This window comes from Aplysia californica, unplaced genomic scaffold (assembly GCF_000002075.1).
Source record: "Aplysia californica isolate F4 #8 unplaced genomic scaffold, AplCal3.0 scaffold00088, whole genome shotgun sequence".
NCBI classification, from domain to species: Eukaryota; Metazoa; Mollusca; class Gastropoda; order Aplysiida; family Aplysiidae; genus Aplysia; species Aplysia californica.
This window is the reverse complement of record NW_004797358.1, coordinates 630256-653596: the sequence shown is the minus strand read 5'-3', so window position 1 is coordinate 653596 and position 23341 is coordinate 630256. Positions and strand designations below refer to the sequence as shown.

Here is a 23341-nt window from a genome sequence, read left to right as displayed (position 1 = left end):
CTTCATCTCATTCCAAGAAATTAGGGCTAGTAAGAAAATGCATTAATTCTGTAATCATACCAGCTTTTGTGTGCAATCAGAAACAATACAAGAAAATGTAAGATGTCGCGCACACCTACTTCAAACACACTACACCAACTTGCCAAAAACAGAACAAGACCAGAAAAATTACTTCTCTTAATTAAATAAATCTGGAAACTCACAGGTACACAGTTCTTGACAAATCCTGTGCTGTATAAAATCTTGCAGAGATCAGTCCTCTGGCCATGTCTTTGAGCCCACGAGTGACATTGGCTTTGCTGAAGTCTGTGTTTTCTGCATCACATCTGTTGGTCACAACTGTTACTGTCATGTGGATGTCCATCCTGCGATTCTCAACAGGTAGCGCTGTCAGAGCAAGGAAACCATTCAGCCATCAAGTAGTTCATCCAAAATTTTCATCATCATCATCCCCACATACAACCTAATTAATTGTCAAAAGCAGATTTTAGAATCAAATAAAACCACTCTCCTTCATCAGGCACAAGGTTCAATGCTGATCAGTAATTGTATTGTACTATTGAAGTAAGAGGAAGAAATAAAGCCAGCTATGCACTAGCACTATGGGGAGGAATGCTATCTATGCAATCCCAAAGACAGGAACACAGGTTCTACACAACTGTCATGGCTACTTTGTCTATTTCTCAGTCTCAGGAAACATTCACTGCCTTGGAACTTACTGGAGTTGACAAAGCACACAGGAGGATCAGAGTCTGGGTAGAAACCATCTGGGCAGTCTTGACACTCTAAAGTTTCCAGACTCAACACCTGGCCTGATGAACAGTTGCCTGAAGACACAAGACATGAAAACAATCAGAACTTATCTATGCCTCTTCTTCCTAACAGCACGTATGATTCCATCCAGTCCTGCACAGCAAAAAATAACATGTCTTTCTGGTTTTCTAAGTCAGGAGCAATTTAACATTTGTGATGCATTGTGTTGCAATTAAGCCCTCCTCAAAATAATGAAATCGAAAATACCGGCATTGTTCCGCCTGTTTGGCAATTCATTTGAATTTTTGTTAGTTTTGGCTTAACACCTTTCATGTGTATTTCAAAACACATTTCAGTGTGGGTTTAACCGAAAGACAGTGATTAACTCTTTCCGGACGTATCGCCGATATATCGGAGCGAGTTCACATCCCTTGCGGACATATCGCCGATATATCGGCTGTGATAGGTGCCTCAGTATTGTTTCGTTTTAACATGATCCATCATTCATAATTACTTTTTATTGTTATTGAAAACTTGGAAAGGATTTTGGAAACGAAAACATCTAGTTTCACTTTGTCAAAGTGTGGGTTGGGGGAAAAACGAGTGAATTAGTTCTTGCGGTCTTGCATCAACAAAACGATGTAATCAGACTCAGTATAAATATCATAACTTAAACAAAAATTGGAATATTGCTTTCAAATAAAAAGCTGTGCATACAGAAATGTATGGATTATGCTCTTGGCCTGTATATGATATGATAGCTATGCTGATTTGCTTTCACATGCTAGGTGAACATAATTGTTTCAGTCAAAATTTATTTTTCTCATCACCATCGCTATTTGTAACACTTGTAATGCAAACTTATGTTCAAAATTAACCCTTGTTTCAGGTTGGAATGTATTCCTCATTCAATTTCCTTCAATTTGATATATCATACGTTACGTTTTGAGTGATGGTTTTTACTCATATAAAGTTATTTTGTACATCACCTGTGTAGCCAATCGAGCTATAAGTTATTTACGTCTAGACCCCCCAGAAAACTACGCCCGGAAAGAATTAGAGGCACAAAAATGTAACTTTTCAATTCCAAAGACTCTAAAACTAAGGAAGTCACCAAACTTTGGCGGTCATTTTCTCCTTAATATTACCTCAGAACCCAGATTATCCCCACCTCACTTAATCCAAAGTATCTCGTCTTCTATTAAAGACAAATAGGAAAAACTTTTCCAACAAAAAAGAAGACAAATGAACAAGTTCTAAGATGATACCAATAACTCCATATGACTAAAAATTTAAGAGCGATTGATTCCATCACATCGTGACACATTTGCACTATTTTCCTTTGTTGCAAGGCAAAAACAGAACTGTTAGACAAGAGCACTTAGAAGCATAAGTAGAGGTATATGTATTTAGAAGCTGAGTCTGAATCTAGCAGAACTTTCCACTTCAACAAACAAACCACAAGAGTAGGGCCTACACGGAAAATTACTCACTGACACACATGTGTTGAGATATTGCTTCTGGTACCAGTGTCGTGGTTCCGTTAGGACACATCTCACAGCCTGCGTCCCTCTCACGGAACTCTCCATAGTCACATGGGACTGAGGAAACAGGCATTCAGCAAAGTCATGGCTTTCATCAACAATTATTGCACATCTACACACATTTTCATGTTTTTTTGGGGACCCTCTTTTAACATCGTCACTTTACTTTTAACAATAAAGGAGATTGGGGGATGGGGGGTTGGAAAAGCCATTGTTTTGTAAATAATAGGGTACAAATTGACTTCTTTCATCTAAAAGATTAAGGGACATGAAAACAATTTCTGTTCAATTATTTCTTTATCAAATATCCCAGGTATTATGATAAAAAGATAAAGTGAAATGGAGAATATGAGAAGTACATGTAAAAATTAATAAAAGAAGGAAGAAAGGCATAATTCAAGTAGGGAAGCATAAAATGGACACAGACATACTGAAGGCACTTTTCAGACAGCTACACTTTGTAGAAATATGCTGAGATGAATCCATGTATAAATGCATTAATGAATTAAAGATGAAATGAGTGATCAAGTTTACCCTTTTCTCTTACCTTCACATATGGGAAGAGAGTTAGTTGCCACACACCTGGAACCTTCTGGACATTCAAAACCCATGTAGCAAATACTGTGTAGTTCTGGAATGGAAAGGTAGTTGACAATTACTCTGCACTATATGCATTGTCAACTTTTTCATTTGCTACTCACACAGTTATCTTCAAGGATGAGCCTGGAAATCCCAGACAAATCACAAATTCATCATTGTAATTTCTAAATCCCAAGGATGACTTCTCTTTGTCTTTAACGTGTCAAAACTGTCATGGTTGTCTAATGGACAATACAACTGCCCGTCTAGCACGGAAACATGCCTTGCCTGTCAAAACCACTTGCTCTGTGGGTTGAAGAAACACAGTAGGACAGAATCTCAATTTCAGTCTACCCAAAAGTCTTGTTTTAGTCCATTTTTATAATTTTTGGCTTCAATGTAGTTTTGATTTATACCATAGCTATGTTCTTAACAAGCCCATTTCATTTCAGTCTCATCAGAAAACTATGTCCACAAACTTACTCAATGCTCCCTGGTCCATCACGGCATCGTTTTCATCTTCATACATCTTCAAAGACACAACCGAGTATGCTGTGTCATCCACTGAGATAGAACCTGGCTGCTCCAGAAACAACCTGTAGATGTATCCCTCTAGCAGATACTGCACCCAGTCAGCGTCTGTATCCACCCGAATGATGACTACAGTGCTCCCTGGTCTGTAGGAGGCCAATCACAAACATAGTGTAAGTCAAACTCACAAGTTTCAAAATCAATATTTGGAAAACACGAACAAAACACAAGCAGCCTTTTTTATCTACTCTTATTCATTTTCACAAACGTCAAACAGCAACATATAAACCCAGCACACCTGCACACCTTCACCCATCACCTTGATATTACCTTGCCCAATTTCTTCTTCTGCCCAAGAATTATCAAGAAAAAAAACTAACTATACAGGAAATCATTGTTACAGGAAAGGAACAAACCAGTTTATTTAGCAAAGTTACACAACCTGGATCGATAACAACAACAGCAAAGTTACACAACAAATCAAAGTCCGCTATAGAATCTCAGTGGATGTGCCATGTATCTTATGAGTCTCCCAGTATCCTCTCTTTTCTCAACCAGTCTCTCATCTCCAGCTCCAACCTCCTCCGTGCATTTTTCTTGCTCCCTGTTTTTTCACAGAACCCTCTGACAATCAGGCTTCTCTTTACCAGATTTACATTGAACACACAAAAGTAAGGCACAGTCATCTGGATTAATCTTTTTTCCCAGACTTACAGCACATGGACGACCGCAACGTGGTACTCCGAGTTCAAAGATTCAAGAAGCTCCGAAACGTTGGCTCTCACAGCCACCTCCACAGCCCAGCTGTCACTGGCATCAAAGTCTTTGTCTATCTCAAACCTCAGGAACACTGTGAAACAAAGGTTGAAAACACCAGTCATGTCATGTTATCTACCAGCAACAAGAAACTATGGCGTCAGACTCACACCCTTTGTCATTTTCCTTTTTTTGTCATTAATTGTAATTTAAAATTAACAAAAGAAGAAGATTATTAGCCTTTTTGCATCTCAAAAGATTTTGAACATCTTGAGTAATGCTGTTCACAGAATAAACAAAATGTCGTCACATGAAGATATCCTGATTTTATTTTGTCTTTCAATTATAGCACAGACACACAACAGATAAAAACAAACAAGTTTGCAACATCAGGGCCCAATACTCACCTGAGGTTTTCCAAGCTATGAAAAAGAGAAAAAACAAAACATACTTCATTGAAGTAGATAAGATACATCTTTATTGTCTAGATCCTGGCACATTGGTTTGGTGTTTCACCACGTACACATACACATACATCTAGGCGATCATAAAACAGGCAGCACATGCAGCCCAAGACCTACACACCTTGCTTGTGGGCTGGCACACCGGCCGCTCAAGCTTCGACCCTGGCACACCGGCCACTCAGGCTTCGGCCCACAGCAAGCAGTGACCTTTGTAATGATAATAATGATTACAATGACCACGGCTAGGCGGTCTCTCTCTCTCTCTCTCTCTCTCTCTCTCTCTCTCTCTCTCTCTCTCTCTCTCTCAATGGTTTAGCTTCCTGTGTTTGGGTTCAAACAAACGGAAAAGTAAAAAATTATTCTTGACAGACAAAAACGATGGAAAGACAGAAAGTTGACTGAGTTGAGTTAGAGATTTACGGCACTTTAAAAACAATGAGGTCATTTCAGCGCAAGAAGGAAATTGATTCACAAGAGAATGAAGAAAGGAGTACAAAAGAACGACAGCAGAGTCAGAAAGAATGAGCAAACCATTTAGGAAAATGGATGGAAGGACGGTAGGAACGAGCTTACTTCCACGACGAACCAAAGGCACATGCTGAGGGAAATGGAGGGCACACACTGATATGTTTTTTTATTTTGACACCTTTTCATAGGATAAAATGTTTGGTTAGCTAGCAATCCATGCCCGACATTCTGTTTCATCCGAAGGAAATCCATACAAGGTCACTTTTTCTGCACCTTTCTGACTGTCATAGCCAGTTTTGCATCCACCAATTCAGCATTTTCTTCCCATTGTTGCTCTTATTCCTTCAGTAAATTTTGAAAGTGTCAGTCACAGTCCAACAGAGTCATAACCACACATGATGAAAGCAATAAATAGGCCTAGAAGAGAAGCATGTAAGCGCAGTGAAAGAACAGCAGATATTAATATAATATACAATGCAGGTCGGGAAAAACTCAAAGGAGCTCCCTCATAATTATGATCCGTATACTTTTCCCTAACAAGGGTGGGCCCCTAGACGCTCAGAGACTAGATATAGATTTATATCTACATGGTCCTTTTAGCTTATTTTTTGTGTTACAAACTAATCTAGATCTAAATGTAGATCTAGGGTTAGGATGGAGAGTTAGTTTTTAGTGGTTATTTGCATAGACAGGCTCTAAGTCAGTGAAGAGTGTGCGGATCAGGAGAGGGGCCTCTACTGTGTAGACATGGATTTTAGACAGATCTGAATTTAATTTGCACAGTCAAAACTTCACTGTAGGTTTAATCTAAACACGTACACTGATGGAAGAGATATTTGATATTCACACAATCCAGATGATTTGAAAAAAAAAACTGCACTAGGCCTCAACTAAAAGAATCCAGGCATTCAGTACCATGGCGAAGAAGAACGACTGAAAATGAACAGTAGGCCTGCAGTACAGCCAAACAACACTTCAAATTTGCGATCTCAAAACTGTTGGTCAATCTTAATTAATTAATTAGTCATCACTTCTGTTCCTCAACACACAAAATGATGTAGAAAATATTCACATAATCCAGATGACTTGAAAAGCAAACTGCATTAGGCAGAAATAATCCAATGTCAAAGCATGAGCAAACAGCAATTCAAACTGCCCGCCGCACGCTGCGTAGGCTTATCACTAACTAAGAATCTACTAGGTAGTGGGCCTACTACACGGGTGTGCCAGCCCACAAGGAATCTAGGTCAGTCGCGTGCAGGTGGCCTGTTTTTATGACTGCCTAGACGTACACGCACAAACACACACACACACCCATACACATCCACACACACACATACAAACATGCACACACATGCAGTATGCTTACACTCACAAATTGGCTAACAGTCAATTGCATAACATAAATGAACAGTAATATAAACAATAATAATGTTAAGCTAGTTACATACTCAGTATTCTGATTGTAACTCAATGGTATTCTGATGAATGCTCTAAGGTCAAATAAATACTTATAAAAAGATGATTATGACAGAAGAGGTTTGATGGATGATGGTAAGAATGACTTTCTGTATCTTTCTTTGTTGGAATATTATAGATGAAAGCTCTCTTACCTCTCATGCACAAATAAGATTAATCCTTTAAAAAACGAGCACATGGAGTCAAGATTTGAACATTTTTCACTCTCTCACTCACAGAATCCAACCACCTATATAATGTAATCTGTGTGGATAGAACTGTCAAACATTTACCACCAGTCATACAAAGCCCATAATAGCCTGGTAACCTCTTTATGAACTTAACTTACTCCAGCGTTGTATTTGTACTATGGTACTATTTCCATGTGTCTTCCTAACACAGCCGGCTGGTTGCTTCTACCAATTTGTATTTTCTCCAATCTTTGTGCATCCTACATGGTCTTTTCGTTTTATTCCCAACTCTTCTCACATAGAGGCTACTAGTAAGTACAAACATTACTATATACCAAAACAAAAACATGACGTTTAACTCTTTACCTACAAAGAGGGTATAAACCCACTATGCCAGAGCCCTTTTTTGGTACTAAATCTAAAAATGACAAAAACGTCACTACACTGGTTATTAAATCAAAACAACTGAACCTTTTTTGATAGTTCTTCATCTAATGAATGAAATCTTGATTAAAAAAACCTGTTTTTGGAAACTGACGAAAAGTAATTTGATGTCGAAGTTGGCACAAAGGAAGGTGCCTGAGAGTTATAAAGTGAAAACTGTTTTTGCCTCTCCTGAAAAATTTGCTTCGCTACCTGCGCAGGACCATTCGTCGTTTTCCCTTACGGCGGCAGCGCTGTCAGTGGCTCACCGGCTCAGCTGTTCTGATCACGAGCGCTGAGAGTGGCTTGCCAGAGATAAAGAGTTAAGGAACATTGCTTCAATGGAAATAATTATTATAATCAGAAGTATCTGCTTTCCATCCTTACATACCCTGGCTGAGTCTACGTTCATTGCACTGCCAATGTTACACGTCCTGGCTTTGATCTCCAATGAAAACAAAACATGGTACAGGTAAGCTGGAGGGACATTTTTCTAAATGACACTTTTTGCTGTCAGTCTTTCACCACCATTTACAACATGGCTACCTACGAGGGAAAAGTACAAACCTCCACTACAATTCCTGAACACGGTCTTCTCTGTACAGGTGAACTCTTTCCCACAATGACGTGGCACACCCACACTTTCCACGACATCACACCAACTGACCGCTGAGAACAAAAACATTGTCACAAGCATTGTCACTTCATCAAAATTGAGCTGTTCTACCTCATACACAAGAATATTTTAATAGTTACATCTAGAGAGACTGGACTCTAGAGAAAAAAGAAATCAGTTACATGGAATTTATCCCTTTTCTTGGTAAGCTGGTTTACTGTCATTCAAGGTAACATTACTCTTCAAACAAACAAGTGCGCCATTAATGTCTACAACAACAGCCTGGCTGCGTTCACATAAGAGGTTGATTTGAGTAGTAAGCTGCAACAAAACTCACCTTGTACTCCATTCCAGCGATCCTCTGCTGTCTGGAAAAGGCCAAGTCTGCCTCTGAACTGGAACTCTCCAAATTGGCCATTCCAGGAGATATGAGCCTTAAGCATTCTTACCGCTATGGCTTCTAGCACTGTCTTGTTCACAGAATTCTTAAATACGCCTGTAGAATTCACCATGATGTAGGTCCCCGTACTGTTTTCATCATAATGATAGCTGCAAATAGTCACAAAGTAAAAAGTTGGAAACAAGAACGCCTCAGTTTCAATTACAGAACTTATGATATGACACACGACTCACAAATACAAGAAAAAGTAAATTTGAAAGTACAGTGGTCTCCAAATAACAGCCCACTGCTGAACACTATGCTAGAAGCAACATCGTAGCTAAATTCCACATCATGAAAACTCAAATAGCGTATGGCTTGTACTCAATTCTAAGTAGTTGAATGTTTGAGTTTTAAAAACACAGCCTTATAACTTTTCTTATGATTCAAAAGCATCGCTACTGTGCTGCCTGTTCAACCAAAATCAAGGGTATTGTACACCATGGAAACAATCTCTACAAGAGAATCAAAACTTACCTGATCTGATCTAGTTTTCCATAAAGATAGCCCAAATCTCCAAATACTTCTGCAGCCTGTAACAAAGAACAATGTAATTATTTAACAGACCAGTTGCGTTTTTTTCTGGGATTCAAATCACATCACCTTGAAGAAGCTTTGTCCCCTAAGACCACACATCCTTCTTCCACACCCACCAGTCCGCCCACGCTTTTTACAATCCCACTGCCCTGACACGCTTTCTCAAAATGAAAACTTAAACCTTGCTCATTCTATTTCCTCACCTAACACTTCACTCAATCCTTCTTGGATCACTCATTTTTTTCTCCACTACTACAGATTAGCACATTCTTTGATCAATCCAAAGTTTCACCTACCAGCTCGCCCATTCTTTCTCCCAGTTTGATGGCACTGTCACTCCACTGATACCGGATATCACTGAAAGGTTTGTCAAGGACCACGCTGAAGAACACCAGCCGCGCCTCGTAGTCTGTTACCAGAAGTCAGGGATACATCATTAGGCACTTCTATACCTCTATATATTCAAGACTAATTTCTTTTTAAATGTTCACACAATTCAACAATGAGATATTTCATCTTTTTTTAGTCTAAACTCTTAACATCTATTAAGACACGCACTAAATTATATCCAGCAACACTGGCTACGTTTACAGGACAACTTGCTAAGAGAAAACATTTTCCACCAAAACTATTCTCATTTCTACTTCAAATTTCCTGATGTCCCTCCAGCTAATGAGCACAAGGGATACCCCTTGAAAGGTTGCAAACAGTGGGTGCTGTTTATCCTCACTGCAAGAACATGCACAAATTATATGTATTCTGAACACCATCAATATTTTCTAAAGGACCAATTTAAGATCACCAACACTCCTGACTACTGTAAAAGGAATTCAGCCTGAAAGACAAAACAATACACACTTTCTTTCTACTCATAATGATTCTATCATTCCCATAATACTGCAGACCACTTTTAGCAAAAAAGTCAACGAGTCAAACACTTCATCAACCACAAGAAGAAAAGCTTAACATTTCTTTCTTCTGCCAGCTAGTCCAATGTCAACAGTCATCAAAAACTTACCAACAAATGTCACCTCAGGTTTGATGGGAAATTCAAAATGAATGTCAAATCCGTCCTGTGTACAGGGAGAGAAAAACAGAAACATTATATCCATGAAGATTTTAAAAGGTAAACAACCCTTCCATGTTATACAATACACATCCATACAGTGCAATGTATAAATAACAGATCTTTCATATAATATTATCCTTTTTCCTCATTTTCCTAACAAGAAACTCACACTAGTTTTCCATTCGACAGGCCACATTACACCTAATATTTTAAAAATGTATCCATGTCTTAAAAGAAACATTCGCCCAACAATCACAATACTTTTGTCAATGAAAAAGCTACAGTTCTCATAATGCCAAACTATGTCCATCTGGCATCAATTTCACACTGACCTTAACTCATTCGCTACATATTATTTTCGGCTTGTGGACGATTTTTTTCCAGGAGGAGAAATGAGATGATGACTAGTGCGCTGTTCAAATGTCTTTGGGGCCACAAATTCAAATAAATATTAACATATTATGCACCGAAATTTTCTGTATGATTTGTAGAATACATCTGTAATGTTTATTTGTGTATTTTTCAACTTTGGTTCCTGTAGGAGGTGATAATGCAACACAATTTTTTTCAATGCGGATAAAATTTGAAAAAAAAAAATTAATCGTCTTCAGTGAATCTAAAAAAAATGTTTGCACATAGTCAAATGATACATCAAAATAACCATAAATGAATATATAGAACTGGAAAATATTGAAAAATTTGCAGTTATTTATATACATTCCATAACATTTGCACATTTGGATCATATGACATCCGATATTGAAAAAAAAAAAAATAAATTATAATCTTGAAAAATTGACAAGATGCATTCACAAACAGAAAAAACCACTCGTATTGTGTACAGAATTATTCAGAATTGTATTTTAAATAAACCTACACATGTCTTGAGGGGCACTTTTGTGTAATTTCACAAAAAATAGTGATTTTTTAGAGAAAAAAATAATTTAACAATTTAGATCTAGATATTCACTGAAAAGTATTGATTTCTCAATAACAGAGCAATGGTAATTTGAGCCCATGTATCAATATTCTAAAGAAGAGTCCTACATTTCTTTAGCATGCAAAATAATGATATATTTTGTTAATGTAACAGTAGTAAGACTGGTGTCTAAGCTATAATTTGAGCATTGCGATAAAACAAAGTCGCATAAACTTCGAGATCGCGTTTCAAAACTGAATCAAAACTTCCAATTTTCAGTAGAAACGCTTGACCCGGAAGTCAACATTATATTACGATCTTTATTTTAACATGGATAGGTGGATTGGAATAGAATCTAAACTAAAATTGAAGATCGGTTCTCGAGCCGCCGGGGGCGGCTTAGCATACTGACGGCACTTTAGCCGCGCCGTCCCCAACGGCTCGGCATAGCGAATGAGTTAACATTTCCAATGCTCACAGAAAACTTAAAGTCATATCCTATAGTTTGTATGTGAGAACACAAACGGCAGATGCACATCTCTGCTATTTTACTTACATATTCTGGACCAGAGTAGGCAATTTTGTAGAGTGGAGTCAGGTCATAAAAGTGTTCCAGAAGGACATCAATGCTGCTACGGTTATGTCTTGATGCTGTCAGCGACTGTGCCAGCTCCCTGACGGAAAAAAAACACACAATTTACTCTGTGCATACTAATTCACAAAAATATCAGTCCCGTTGTAATACCACTTACTAACAAGAAGGACAGAATTATCGGTAGACAGCAAAACTACCTCAAAGTAATATGACATATACTTTCAATTCAGAATCAAATCATAAGAAGAGGACAATTTTTTTCCAAAACAAAACCACAATACGGAAACAGAAAGGGTCTTTGTTTCCAGCATTCAACTCATAGAAAACAAGAAAATGTTAGTTGACGCTAAAAAACTCTCATATAAACAATAAAATTTCAATTAACTAAAAAAACCCACCTCATAATAGCAAGAAAATGTCAATGGACACTCAAGTGCCACTTAAAGAACAAGAAAATGTCAGTTGATACTAAAACTGATATATAGTACAAAGACAAGGTCTTTTTCTACCCAGTCACTTGAGAGCTGCAAGACCAAAGGTTCACTTCTCACCAGGCATTGTAGACTTGTACACTGACTTTGCTCAGGAAACGGTCACAGGGGGTAGTCCCTCCACAGTCTGGGACACACACTTCCTTCTCATTCAGAGGGCCAGAGAGAATGTTCACACACTCTGGCTCACACAGACCACTGTGGGGAATCATATTGTACAAATGACTTACTTAGTAAGGACACCAAAAAAGAAAACCGCTTGAAAAGACACTTCTTACCTTGTTACTCTTCTTCCTCCAATAACCAAATTTTCTTTGCACCTTGTCCTCTTAAGATTTCAAATTCAAATGTGAGGAATACAAATGTTCCCAGCTGTAGCAAAAACTACTAAGTGTCATTTACACTGATATTTTCAAAATGTCTTTGAAAGAACGAATAATACCATTCTTGTGGAAAATTCTGTGAAATAATTCCTGTCCCAAAGAACAATTAATACAAAACTTAATTGACCTAAAACCTGTGACTTTAACATCAGTCCTTATGAAATGTTCAGAAAAACTGGTTTTGAAAGAACTGAGGAAATCATCAGAAGACATACAAGATAACATGCAATTTGCCTATCGTGCCAAGAGGGGCGTAGAGGATGCCATTCTCGTGTTCTTAGATAACATCTACAAACTCATAAACACACCAAGAAATTACTGCTCCATCTAACTTCTGAAAGGCCTAACATATATTTAGATCCATTTCCTGCTCTATATGATCTAATTTGCCGTCTGGTACATTTTTCTCACATTCCAGGTGGCTATGTTAAGCTGTCTATTTTTGCAGCCAGTAGCTGGATGACGACTCTTGTGCATAAAAAAGTAGATCAAAGAATATTCCTTTTAAGGAAATTAAGAAGTTTTCGTTTCAATAAAAAGATTATATGTCCCTTTTATGCCATTCTATGATTGAAAGCGTGCTATTATTTTGTATTTGCTGCACGCCTGGGAATTGCAGGGTGAAAGATAAAGAAAAGTTCAACAGAACTATTAAGAAAGCCAGCAAGATTTCTGGATATGATTTTACTAGATACGATGAAATGTATAACACCAGAAGTATAAAAAAGATAAAGCATTATAAACGAGCCATCACATTCCCTTTCCATGCAAATTGCAAAATCACGCAGCAGCAGATATGTACCTCTAAAAACAAAGAAAGAAAAATATAAAAGAAGCTTTTTTACCATAAGGCTATTGTCAGAAAAAGCATCAATGTGTATTGCTCTTCCGAGTATGTATTGATGTTCTGCGCAATTTACCCATCAGCTTAAGATTGCGCTGCATATTTTCTCTCTCTTGCCCTTTTTTAAAACTCCCAGTGGAGCACAGGCCATCAACAACATTACTCCAGCGAAGCCTGTCCTGAGCATCCTTTTCTATCTGTTTCCATGATGTCCCCGCTTTTTCAATTTCCGCTTGTACCGCTCGCCTCCATGTCATCTTTGGTCTTCCCTTCTTACGCTTTCCTTGTGGGTTCCACGTTAAAGCCTGCCTGATGATGCTTGTCGGGGGTCTCCTCAGGGTGTGTCCAATCCATTTCCATTTTTTCACATGAATATCTTCCTTTACTGGCCTTTGGCTTGCTCTCTCCCACAGTTGAGCATTCGTGGTGAGCCTCCATGTCTCTGAACCATACAGTAGGACAGTCTTCACGTTTGTTTTGAAGATCCTCAGTTTGGTGTTCAATCCCAGTTCCTTAGACATCCATATATTCCTGAGAATGATGAATGCTGCTCTTGCCTTTTGGATTCTGACCTTGATGTCTTCGTCTGCTCCCCCTGCCTTGTTGATGACACTTCCCAGGTAGGTGAAGGATTCAACATCCGCCAATGGTGCCCCTTGCAGTGTGATAGGAACGTCGGCTGCATTCATTCGTAGAACTTTCGTTTTATCTGTATGAATATGGAGTCCAACACTATGGGAGAAGGTCCTGAGGCGATCTGTTTTCTGTTGCATCTGGGCTCGACTGTAGGTCCACTGTATGCCACCGCATTGTCCCGATGTTGTCTGTCTCATTATCCAATCCACTGCTAATAGAAAGAGAAAAGGTGATAGCAGGCATCCCTGTCTCACTCCTGTATTCACTTCAAACGAGTCTGTTCGCTGCCCTCCAAGTAAGACACTGCAACTCATTCCCTCATACATCTTCTTGATCAATCTCACGAACTTGTCAGGTATTCTGTAGTGGTGCATAAGCTTCCATATTGAGTCCCTATCTAGGCTATCAAAAGCTTTCTCATAGTCAACAAAGTTAACGTACAGGGAAGAGTTCCACTCGGTGGACTGTTCCACTATTATCCTCAAAGTTGCAATCTGATCTGTACATGATCTCTTTTTACGAAATCCTGCCTGCTCCTCTCTTAGTTTTGCATCCACAGCTTCTTTCAGTCTTTCCAGTATGGTACGACTTAAAATTTTCTCAGGAATGGACAGGAGCATGATTCCTCTGTAGTTTTTACACTCATGCAGGTCTCCTTTCTTGGGTAGTTTCACGAGCAATCCCTCTCTCCAATCCTGTGGAAATTTTTCGCTGTCCCATATCTTGCCAATAATTCCATGAAGAAACCCTGTCGCAGTGCCGATATCCACCTTGAGAACTTCTGGGGGAATTCCATCTGGGCCGGCTGCCTTGCCTGCTTTCTGGTGTCTTATCGCCTCTTTGATCTCCTCTAAACTAGGCTTTTCTTCACTTACCCCCAGATCAATCTCTGCTGGTGGAATGTCAAAACTGTTTTTCTGGCATGCTCCTTCCAGCGTTCTTTCTGTTCGTTTGGATTTGTGAGAAGCTTTCCCTCTTTATCCTTCACTGGCACATCTGCATTCTTGTATCTGCCCACAAGTTTCTTGGTGGTTTCATACAGTCCTCTCATGTTTCTTGCCCCTGCAGCTTCCTCTGCCTCGTGCGCTAGGTCATCTACATAGTTTCTTTTGTCTTTCCGTAGGCGGACTTTTACCTCCTTCATTGCTCTGGTGTATTCTTCTTGGGCCTTTGCTTTGGCTGCTCTTGTCTTGCTCCTGTTTACCTGACTCTTTTTCTTTTTCCTGTCTTCTATCTTCCTCAGAGTGGTGGCCGATATCCAAGGCTTGTGCTCACGTTTCCGTTTCCCCAGTACGTCTTGACACACAGTGGTCCAGCCTTCTTTTATTGCCTCCCATGTTTCTTCCACGCTGCTATCCTCACCTAGTGTTTCAAACACTTGGAACCTGTTCTTAACTGCTACATTAAACTCCTCTCTTGATGATGGCTCTCTCAGAAATTCCATGTTGTACCGGTACCTATGATTATTGACAATTCCCTGTCTTCGCTTGAGTTTTAGTCGGATGGTTGAAATGAGCAAATGATAGTCCGAATCTACGTCTGCACCCCTGTAAACTCTAACATCCCTCATTGATCTCCTGAATTTCTTGTTGATACATATGTGGTCAATCTGGTTTTCAGTTTGTTGGTCTGGCGACACCCATGTTGATTTGTGTATCTGTTTATGTGGGAAAACAGTCCCTCCTATCATGAGCCCATTCGTTGCACATATTTCTGCAAATAGTTCTCCATTCTCGTTTCTGACTCCAAGTCCATGTTTCCCCATGATTTCTTCAAAGCCTACATTGTCACTGCTTACCTTAGCGTTGAAGTCTCCCATTAAAATCAAGATGTCCTTCAGCGTTGAAGTCTCCCATTAAAATCAAGATGTCCTTCCTTCTAACCTGATCAATAGTATTTTGTAGCATTTTATAGAAAGTCTCTTTCACATCCAGGTCCTTATCATTGGTGGGGGCATATCCCTGGATAACATGAAGGTTGATGTCTTTCTTCTGTGAACGGAATTCGGCTGATATTAGTCGCGGGCCCTCTGCTTTCCATCCTATCAAAGCCCGCTTGGCGTGTGTTGATAACAGAATACCCACTCCTTCTGTATGCTGCGAGTTTTCCTCCAGATGTCCAGAGTAGAGAAGTGTTTCCCCTGAAACAAGTTGGCACTCCCCTGCATTCGTCCATCTCGTCTCACAGAGACCCAATATGTCCAGTTGGTAGCCCTCCATCTCTCTTGCAACCTGCAGTGCCTTCCCTGCCTCGTACATTGTACAAACATTCCAGGTGCCAAGTCTGGTGGTTTTTCTGGTCGACAGGAGGTTTCTCGGCTTGGTGGCTTCCTTCCGGCTTTCACCACCCTGCATCATTCTACACTCCATATTCTCTCCTCTCCTCGGTGACGAAGGTCCTCCATCTTCCAGAACTGGCGGTCGTGTTGTTTTTGCTGTTGATGTTTTTGTAGCTGCTTTTTGTTTTATGGGTGGGAAAGGGCTGCTAACCCTTTGCCCAACCGACCTTAGTCGCCTTCTACGACATGCGCGGTACGGATACAGTGGTCCTATTCTTTGCTCCCCTGTCTCTTGAACAGGGCCCCGAGAACCACATGGGTGGGCTGCATATTTTAACAATCGTATAATTGTCTCATTCTTGTGAGCTCTTCAGTATCATATCTTAATTTTAAATTTTCATATTTTTACACTTTTGAAAATATATGTGAATGATCTTTGATGTAGGTAAAAGAATAAAGATGGAAGTGAATAAACAAAATTATTTTTAAAATATAAGACAAATTAAATGTACTTTGTGAACTTTTAGTTTGATACGGCATTGTAACATTCTGGGGGCTCTTGTTTCACACCTTGATTTTAATTTTAATTTTCATATTTTTACACTTTTTAAAATATATGAATGTTCCTTGATGTGAATAAAAGAATAAAGATGAAAGTGAATTTTGTATAAAATAATTTTTAAAATATTAAATAAATTAAATTTGTGAACTTAAATTACTTTGTGAACTTTTAGTTTGAGTTTGATACCTGGTGTTGTATCATTCTTGTGAGCTTTTCGAATATATAAAATACTAATGCAATCTTCAGATTTCAGCGCAACTGTACGATCGTTAAAACGTGCTGTAAAATCTTAAGACTGCAGCGCAATTGTACGATTGTTAAAACGCGCAGCTTACGATTGCGCCGATCGCTAAATTGTGCAGAACATTTATATAATTCTAAAGGTCTTGTAAGTAAATTTCTGCAGGTGGTTGAATGATGCACCTGATGTGATATGTACATTTTGTCAGCGTTATTTCTCTTTTCATATTGAATTTTAATGAGAGTGATAAATAATTATAATTTTCATGTATACCTGCACATGTTTTTATGGTCCTTTACAACCAAGAAAAATTTCCCTCTGGGATAATAAAGTATTATCTCATCTTATCTTATCTTATCTTACTAGACTTCAACCACAGAAGACTTTCAGACCAGGAAGCTTCAACTCATACCAAGAAATTTATTTAGATTTGAAGAAGAGAACAAGGTACAGTAGGAAACTATATTAATTCTGTAATCATAACAGCTTTTATCAGCAATCAATCACAAAAACAATACAAAGAAATAAGATGTCCTGCACACTTATTTCTAACACACCACACCAAACTTGCCAAAAACAGAACAAGACTAGAAAAATTACTTCTCTTAATTAAATAAATCTGGAAACTCACAGGTACACAGTTCTTGACAAATCCTGTGCTGTGTAAAATCTTGCAGAGATCAGTCCTCTGGCCATGTCCTTGAGCCCACGAGTGACATTGGCTTTGCTGAAGTTTGTGTTTTCTTCATCACATCTGTTGGTCACAAGTGTTACTGTCAGGTGGATGTCCATCCTGCGATTCTCCACAGGTAGCGCTGTCAGAGCAAAGAAAGCATTCAGCCATCAAGTCAGTTCATCCAAAATTTTCATTATCATCATTCGCACATCCAAACTAAAACATTGTCAAAAGCAGATTTTACAAAAAACAACAACCCCACTTTCCTACATTAGGCAAAAGGTTCAATGTTGATTAGGAATTGTATTGTACTATTGAAGAGGAAGAAATAAAGCCAGCTATGCACTAGCACTATGGGGAGGAATGCTATCCATGCAATCCCAAAGACAGGAACACAGGTTCTACACAACTGTCATGGCTACTTTGTCTATTCCCCTAGTCTCAGAAAACATTAACTGCCTTGGAACTTACTGGAGTTGACATAGCACACAGGAGGATCAGAGTCTGGGTAGAAACCATCCGGGCAATCTTGACACTCTAAAGTTTCCAGACTCAACACCTGGGCCGATGAACAGTTGCCTGAGGACACATGACATGAAAACAATCAGGCTTATTCGCGCCTCTTCTTCCAAACAGCACATATCATTCCATCCAGTCTTGCACAGCAAACCCCCCCCCCCCCAATTTTCTTCCGGCTTACTATGTCAGGAGCAACTTAGCATTTGAGGCATCATGTTGCAATCAGGCACTCCAAAAAAATAACGAAATTGAAGATACTGGCATTTTTACACTAGTTTGGCAATTCTTTTGAATTTTTGTTCGTTTTGGCTCAAAACCTTTCATGTCCATTTCAAAACACACTTCTGTGTGGGTTTTACTGAAAGACATTCATTAAAGGCACAAAAGTTATAAATTTTCAGTTTCCAAGGACTCTAAATCTAAGAAAGTCACAAAATTTTGGCTGGTAACATTTTTCATGAAAAAAAAGACAAATGGACAAGTTCTAAGATGATACCAATAACTACATATGTCCCAAAATTGAAGAGCATTTGATTCCACCACATCCTGACACATTAATTAGCACTATTTTCCTATATTGCCAGGCAAAAGCCAAACCGTGAGAGGGGAGCACAAAGAAGCATAAATAAATGTACACGTATCTGGCAGCTGAGTCTGAATCCAGCAGAACTTTCCACTTCAACAACAAAACCACAAGTGTACACGGACAATTACTCACGGACACACATGTGTTGGGATATTGCTTCTGGGACCAGTGTCGTGGTTCCGTTAGGACACATCTCACAGCCTGCATCCCTCTCACGGAACTCTCCATAGTCACATGGGACTGAGGAAACAGGCATTCAGCAAAGTCATGGCTTTCATCAACAATTATTGCACATCTACAAACATTTCACTTTTCAAGGTTCTTTTGGGACCCTTTTTTAACATTGTCAGTTAAATTTTTACAATTAAGGAGATTGGGGGACTAGGGGTTGAAAAAGTCTATGCTTTGTAAATAATGGGGTACAAATTGACTTCTTTCCTCTAAAAGATTAAGGGAGATGAAAACATTTCTGTTCTATCATTTCTTCACCAAATATCCCAGGTATTATGATGAAAAGATAAAGTAAAATGGAGAATACGAGAAGTACATGTAAAAATTAACAAAAAATGGAAAGAAAGGCATTATTTAAATAGGGAAGCATAAAATGGACACTGACGGCACTTTTCAGACAGCTACACTTGGTAGAAATATGCTGAGATGAATCCATGTACAAATGCATTAATGAATTAAAGATGAAATAAGTGATCAAGTTTACCCTTTTCTCTTACCTTCACATATGGGAATAGAGTTAGTAGCCACACACCTGGAACCTTCTGGACATTCAAAACCCATGTAGCAAATACTGTGTAGTTCTGGAACAGAAAGGCAGTTGACAATTACTCTGTGTTACATGTACTGTCAACTTTTTTATTAGCTACTCGCACAGTTATCTTCAAGGATGAGCCTGAAAATCCCAGAAAAGTCACAAATTCATCATTGTAATTTCGAAATCCCCAAGATGACTTCTCTTTGTCTTTTACCAGTGAAAACTGTCATGGTTGTCTAATGGGCAATACAATTGCCTGGAAAATGCCTTCCATGTCAAAACCACTTGCTCTGTGGGTTGAGGAAACTCAGTAGGACAGAATCTCAACTTCAGTCTACCCAAAAGTGTTATCTTAGTCCATTTTTATAATTTTTTGGCTTCAATATGTAACTTTGATTCATACCATAGCTATGTTCTTAACAAGCCCATTTCATTTCAGTCTCATCAGAAAACTATGTCCACAAACTTACCCAATGCTCCCTGGTCCATCACAGCATCGTTTTCATTTTCATACATCTTCACAGACACAACCGAGTACGCTGTGTCATCCACTGAGATAGAACCTGGCTGCTTCAGGAACGACTCATAGATATATCTCTCTAGCAGATACTGCACCCAGTCAGCGTCTGTATCCACCCGAATGATGACCACAGTGCTCCCTGGTCTGTAGGAGGCCAATCACAAACATAGTGCGTGTCATGCTCACAATAACTTTCAAGATCAATATTTGGTAAACACGAACAAAACGCAAGCGCCTTTTTATTATCAACTCTCAATCATTTTCACAAATGTCAAACAGTAAAATATAAACCCAGCACACTTTTACATCTACACCCAGCATCTTAACTCATTCACTACGTATTATTAACGGTTTGTGGACGAATTTTTTTCGGGAGGGCGAAATGAGATGATGACTACTGCGCAGTTCAAAGGTCTTTTGGGCCACAAATTCAAATAAATAACATATTATATACCAAAATGTTCACTATGGTTTGTCAAACACATCTGTAATGTTAATTTGTGTATTCTTCAACTTTGGTTCCTGTAAGAGGCGATTATGCAACACAATTTTGATTGGATGCGGATAAAATTTGAATATAGAAAATGAGTAATCTTTGGTGAAACTCAAAAAATATGTTTTCACCTAGTCAAAGGATACATCAAATTAACCATAAATGAATATAGAACTGGAAAGTATTGAAAAATTTGCAGTTATTTACATACATTCCATAATATTTGTACATTTGGATCATAACATCCGATATTGAAAATTTTTTTTTTTTTTATAATCTTGATAAAAGGATCACAAACAGAAAAAAACACTCGTATCTTATGGAATTATTCAGAATTGCATTTGGAATAAACCTATACATGTCTTGAGAGGCACTTTTTTGTGGAATTTCACCAAAAAGTAGTGATTTTGGGAAGAAAAAAATATTTTGACAATTTAGATCTAGACCTAGATCTAGCACTCAAAAATAATAACAGTGCATTAGCAGTTTGAGTGTAGTAGTATCAATATTATAAAGAAGAGTCCTACATTTCTTTATTGAGCAAAATAATGATACATTTTGTAGTGCAAAAGTACTATGACTGGTGTCTGGGCTATAATTTCAGCATCGAAAAAACAAAGTCGAATAAACTACGAAATCGCGTTTCAAAACTGAATCTAAACTTCCGATTTAGGGAGGAAACGCTTGACCTACGAGTCAATGTCATATTATAACCTTTATTTTAACATGGATACGAGGATTGGAATAAAATCTAAGCTGGAATTACAGGTCGGTGCTTGAGCCGTCGGGGGCGGCTTGGCGTACGGAAGACATTTTCGCCGTGCCGCTGCCCACGGCTCGGCGTAGCGAATGAGTGTATATATATTACCTGGTCCACTTTCATCTTATCAAACATCTGCCCAAAAATTATCAAGAGAGAAGTGAGACTCTCTCAAGCTAACTATACTGGAGATCATTGCTACAAGAAAGGAACAAACCAGTTCATTTAGTAAAGAAATACAGCAAATCAAAGTCCGCTATAGAATCTCAGTGGATGTGCCATGTATCTTATGAGTCTCCCAGTATCCTCTCTTTTCTCAACCAGTCTCTCATCTCCTGCTCCAACCTCCTCCTTGAATTTTTCTTGCTCTCTGTTTTTCCACAGAACCCTCTGACAATCAGACTTCTCTTTACCAGGCTCACATTAAACACACAAAAATAAGGCACAGTCATCTGGATTAATCTTTTTTCCCAGACTTACAGCACATGGATAACCGCAACGTGGTACTCTGAGTTCAAAGATTCAAGAAGCTCCGAAACGTTGGCTCTCACAGCCACCTCTACAGCCCAGCTGTCACTGGCATCAAAGTCTTTGTCTATCTCAAACCTCAGGAACACTGTGAATCAAAGTTGGAAAACTCCAGTCATGTCGCAACATCCACCAGCAACAATATTCTATAATGTTGGATTCATACACTTTTTAAATTATCTCGCCTTGTTATCAATAGCAATATAACATAAACAAGATAGACGTTAGAATTTGTGTATCTCAATTGATTTGAACATCTTGTGTAATGCTGTAACTGAATATATACTAAACATCATCACATGAACACATCTTGCTTTTTTTTTTCAATTATAGCACAGACACACCACAAATGAAGACAAACATGTTTGCAATGTCAGCTGCCAAATACTCACTTGAGGTTTTCCAAGCTATGAGAAAGAGAAAAAACAAAATATATATCATTAAAGTAGATGAAAGTTCTCTTAACTCTTATGCACAAACGATTCATGAAAGAAAAAAATGAGAACATGGAGTCAATATTTAAACATTTTCACTCTCTCACTCACAGGATCAATCACCCATATCATCTGATCTGTGTGGATGGCACTGACAAACATTTACAACCAGTCATACACAGGACATAATTGCCTGGTGACATCTTTATGAAAATTACTTACTCCAGCATTGTATTTGTACTGATGGCGCTATTTCCCTTTTATGTTGTTGGGAAAGCTGGACAGTTGCCACTTCCAATATGTATTTTCTCTACTCTTCTAATCTTTGTGTATCCTACATGATCTTTTTTGTTTCACTCCCAGCACTTCTCACATAGAGATTACAAGCAAGATCAAATGATACTCTACACCAAAACAAAAACATAAGGTTTAGAGAACATTACTTGAGTGGAAATAATCAGAGTATCGCCTTTCCAGCTTCAAATACTCAGGTTTTGTCTGGTTTCTTTGTACTGGCCATTTCTGATATCCTGGCTTTGATCCCCAATGAAAACAAAGCATGGTGAAGGTAAGCTGAAGTGACACTTTTCTAAATGACACTTATTGCTGTCAGTCTTTCACCACCATTTAAAACATGGCTACCTACAAGGGAAAAGCACAAACCTCCGCTACAATTCTTGAACACGGTCTTCTCTGTACAGGTGAACTCTTTCCCACAATGACCTGGCACACTCACAGTCTCCACGACATCACACCAACTGACCGCTGAGAAATAAAAGTTTTGTTCCAGGCATTGCAAATTCATCAACATTGAAATCCTCCACAGTTCTACTTTACACACAAAAAAGTTTTCATAATTACACTTAGAACGCACTTTTGAGGTATAAGAAAACAAGCATATCTGTCAAAATGTGGTGGAATCAAAAGCTCATCAGTTTTGAGGCATATGGAGTTGTTGATACCATCTTCAAGCTCGTTCATTTGTCTTGTTTTTAATTGTATCTTGAGTAAAAATAGAGATATTATATGCCATTGAAAGAGGTGAGTTCGCCCAGGCCTGCCGATCTAAAAAATATAAAAATCAGGATCTCAGGAGGAAAAAATCGGGATCTGGTGAAAAAAAATCAGGATCAAGGACAAATTATCAGGGTGACTTCCACACTGACTTCAAAATGTTCCAGGGGTGGCCATAAATATATACATGTGTGTGTGTGTGTGTGTGTGTGTGTGTGTGTGTGTGTGTGTGTGTGTCTGAGTGTGTGTGTGTATGTATGTGTGTGTG

At 38.6% G+C, this 23341-nt stretch overlaps 1 protein-coding gene across 1 annotated transcript in view; it reads right to left on the bottom strand.

The window, feature by feature from the left end:
• LOC101854936 overlaps nucleotides 1–23341 on the bottom strand; it is a gene marked incomplete at both ends in the record, with an annotated part of 275129 nt that overhangs the window by 123658 nt on the left and 128130 nt on the right. Inside the window, 19 exon segments of the mRNA XM_013080473.1 lie at nucleotides 204–387; nucleotides 720–827; nucleotides 2247–2354; nucleotides 2845–2928; nucleotides 3360–3553; nucleotides 4122–4257; nucleotides 4571–4585; nucleotides 7735–7836; nucleotides 8121–8332; nucleotides 8700–8755; nucleotides 9056–9168; nucleotides 9778–9832; nucleotides 11304–11421; nucleotides 11894–12031; nucleotides 17409–17592; nucleotides 17925–18032; nucleotides 18691–18798; nucleotides 19287–19370; nucleotides 19795–19988. Coding sequence (XP_012935927.1) covers nucleotides 204–387; nucleotides 720–827; nucleotides 2247–2354; nucleotides 2845–2928; nucleotides 3360–3553; nucleotides 4122–4257; nucleotides 4571–4585; nucleotides 7735–7836; nucleotides 8121–8332; nucleotides 8700–8755; nucleotides 9056–9168; nucleotides 9778–9832; nucleotides 11304–11421; nucleotides 11894–12031; nucleotides 17409–17592; nucleotides 17925–18032; nucleotides 18691–18798; nucleotides 19287–19370; nucleotides 19795–19988 — 2301 coding nt within the window.